Raw genomic sequence first — 3,355 nt, 5'->3', positions numbered from 1 at the left:
TATGTATATTTATATGTATATATATATAGAGAGAGAGAGGAAAGTGATACCTATGCCAAAATAGCCATTAGGGCGCAGACGATAGGCATTCGGGTATCCTAGCATCCTGCAGACAACTTCTGCATCCTTCAAGTCGAAACCGTTGTGACAGACTGTGCCCCATCTGGAACTGTCGGCCGGCCGGACTTCCACACGCCCCTCGGTTGGGCCGGAACCTTCGACAAGACGGATTCTACTGACATCTGAAAATAAAACAATCCTCATATAAATGATATTATAGTAAATACATAATTCTTTTTATTACAACATTGAATTGCTGTTCATCATGTTACGATGCTAAATTTTCTTCCAACATAAAGGATCAGATTTTCTGCAATCACTGTCGCCTTTATGATAATAATTATTGACCAATCACTTGCATATATTACACCCGCGAGAGCAATGGTTACAGACAAGTGACCTTATTCACTTCACGGATACGTGACGTCTGCAAACGTAATAGAGACGGAGGACGATATAAATTCTCAGTCACGTTTGATGCATTGATGACGTCACATATCAGTTAAGTCTCGTAAGGTCATGTCTATGTAACCGTAACTCCCGCTAGTAAGTGATTGGTCATTAACTATCCTGATGAAGGTGAATTATAATCGTTGAAGATTTGGTCCTTGTGTACCATCTGTGTTAGAATGAAGCTTATTCTAGTACTATGTATTGCTCTTTGTCAACTAAAGGAAACGCGCTGCATGGGATGCTTGGCATTCAACATTTTTAATTCAAGTTTACAAAACTTACATTTCCTACATATACCTTCTCGAGTGATGTTTCCAAAAAGCCACAAACTAAATTGCACCTGCAGTTCCAAAAATGGCTACTATGGAACCTCGTCCAATTGGTCGTGAGGCCGAGAGATATCTTCCATCCAACATTCACGTCCCTAGCAAAGTCTTATTTCTTTGACAGGTAAAACTTTACAAACACCCCATTTTATAACAATCTATCAGTTACTTCTTGAGATATTGTGCTTAATCACACCCAATCATCTAAACGCTACCAAAATCATATTTAACCTCCTTCTTCTTCTTTTGCGGTAATGCCCATCTGCCGTCTTTTCGTGGGAAATACAGAACGTGGATTCGCCAGGCCTCCGTGGAGGTAATTTGTCGCGAATCACCAACTTGCGTGCCCCTACTCTTTTTCGAAAGCTGTGGTGGGGTGTGGATCTCCCCAAACACGGACCCTCCATTTTACGTCCTATCCGAGGGACGTCCCTAACCAAAGTACTCATTTTGAGTGAATTGAGGAAAGCCGTGTTAATTGTTTTTGCACGACGCGACGCCACCAGTCTAAGTGCATGTGAAGCACCATATATAGCGCTGGGGTACATTTGTACCCAAGTACGCTGAGTATACGGATGAGAGTAACATGAACGTACCTGTACGACAGACCACGCCTGCATCTTGGCCATGATCACAGTCGTGAATCGTCCACCCTGCGTAAGGGCAGTCAAAGATGCTGCTCTCGTTACCATCACATCGTAGGTCAGCCATGTAGATTGGTCCTGTTCCTGTGTTGCAAAATTGGGCATCAGAAAGTCCCAAAAAAATCAATCTTAAAGATATAATATTTAAAAAAAAAGATCAACTTAACCAACAAAATGGAGATCTTACCTTGGCCAAAATACGCGTCATTTCGAACCTGGGTAGCGTTTGGATAACCCAGCATTCTACAAATCACGTCTGCATCCTTCATGTCAAACTGGTTGTGGCAAACTGTGCCCCAGTTCACACTGTCCTCTGATCGGACTTCCACACGTCCTTCGTTCGGGCCGGAACCACCGATTAGACGGATTCTGCTGGTATCTAAATATATTATCAAACATATACACGTATATACATGGTGGAAATTGAGGTAAGAACTTGCAACGTAGTATGGGTTATAAATCATGTACAAATAAAACGTGAGGTTTTAAATCTTCGCAGTCGACTATACATATTCATTTGTAGTTTGGCGGGCAGTGGTCTTGAAAGGACAAAGGGGGTTAAATCATCTTTATTTCAATTAGAATATTCAATATGAAAGTTCCTTGATTAAAGCCCACTTGTAGGTCAGTCTTTTATCTCTAGCTGTACTTAGAAGAGGAGGGCGCAAGGCAAGTAAGACAAATGTTAAAAGTTATCGTGCATCGGACATTTTTGTGTTTCAATTTGTTGTTTTATTGTTTTATTTTATCCAATCTAAGCATTGGTATTTATAATAAATACTTTATCAATGTACCGCAGACAACGCTGGCATATATGGNATTTTTGTGTTTCTAATTTGTTGTTTTATTGTTTATTTTATCCAATCTAAGCATTGGTATTTATAATAAATACTTTATCAATGTACCGCAGACAACGCTGGCATATATGGCACAGACGTGACTCTCCCATCCTGCGTACGAGCACTTGAACAGGCTAGTCTCGTTCCCATCACATCGTATGTCAGCCATGTAGGCCAGCCCGTACTAAAAAACAATATTTGAAAGATTAAAAATGTAGTTATCATAGAAACAATGTAGTTATCATAGAAACAGACAAAAAGGGCTTAAATGAGTCGAATGCGAATACGCAAAGAAAGTAGTTACGTGAGACAACAGAAGAAGAGTCGTAGACGTACCTGATTCTGTTAATGAGTAAAAGCGGTTTGCCCAGATATAGCCCAGCATCCTGCAAACAACGTCTGCGTCCCTTAGGTCGAAGTGTTCAGCACAGACTCTGCCCCAAGTCCAACTGTCGGCCGGTCGAACTTCAACAAGTCCTTCGTCTGGTCCGTTAATCCAACGCCAGGGAACAAGACGGATTCTACTGGAATCTAAAGGTATTTCCTTTTAATATCAATCAGTTTATGCAAATGTTAGCTAATGGCTAATTTTAAATGACGAGATTATTACAGTTCTTTAATTTGATACTTTTCTAGAAATACCACTTAAACTATGTATTTAGTAATGTTTCTAATAGACTCAGTATTTTAGAGGCCCGAAGTTAAAAATTTCCCTCAATATTTTAGGAATAAGCCCTTAATTCGTCCTAGTCTGGAATATGCAGATGTAATTTGGCATGGCCGTACAACCGGTCAATCCACCCTTGCTGAGAGATTCAATAAGAAAGTTCCCTTCTTGTGCTCCTCTTGTGCTCAGCCGACGTTTCGGTCACCTTCCTCTGACCGGTAGGCCAACGAGTTTTGTTGAAATTGTTGTTTCTCAATGAACACCCGTTCTGTTGAATCTTCCCTATATATTTTTATTATACAGAGAGAGAGAGGGGGAGAGAGAGGGAGAGAGAGAGAGAGAGAGAGAAGGGAGAGAAGGGAGAAA

The 3,355-nt window shown here is 40.7% G+C and overlaps 1 protein-coding gene across 1 annotated transcript in view; it reads right to left on the bottom strand.

The window, feature by feature from the left end:
* Window positions 1-50: 50 nt before the first annotated feature.
* LOC109481681 (deleted in malignant brain tumors 1 protein-like) overlaps window positions 51-3,355 on the bottom strand; it is a gene marked incomplete at its 3' end in the record, with an annotated part of 4,421 nt that continues 1,116 nt past the window's right edge. Inside the window, exons 4-8 of the mRNA XM_019784265.1 lie at window positions 2,690-2,853; window positions 2,376-2,506; window positions 1,671-1,918; window positions 1,436-1,567; window positions 51-242 (exon numbers count right to left, since the gene is read on the bottom strand). Coding sequence (XP_019639824.1) covers window positions 51-242; window positions 1,436-1,567; window positions 1,671-1,918; window positions 2,376-2,506; window positions 2,690-2,853 — 867 coding nt within the window. The remainder of the gene's footprint in view (window positions 243-1,435; window positions 1,568-1,670; window positions 1,919-2,375; window positions 2,507-2,689; window positions 2,854-3,355) is intronic.

This window comes from Branchiostoma belcheri, unplaced genomic scaffold (assembly GCF_001625305.1).
Source record: "Branchiostoma belcheri isolate BF01 breed outbred unplaced genomic scaffold, Haploidv18h27 scaffold1090, whole genome shotgun sequence".
NCBI classification, from domain to species: domain Eukaryota; kingdom Metazoa; phylum Chordata; class Leptocardii; order Amphioxiformes; family Branchiostomatidae; genus Branchiostoma; species Branchiostoma belcheri.
This window is presented reverse-complemented; position numbering and strand designations above follow the sequence as displayed.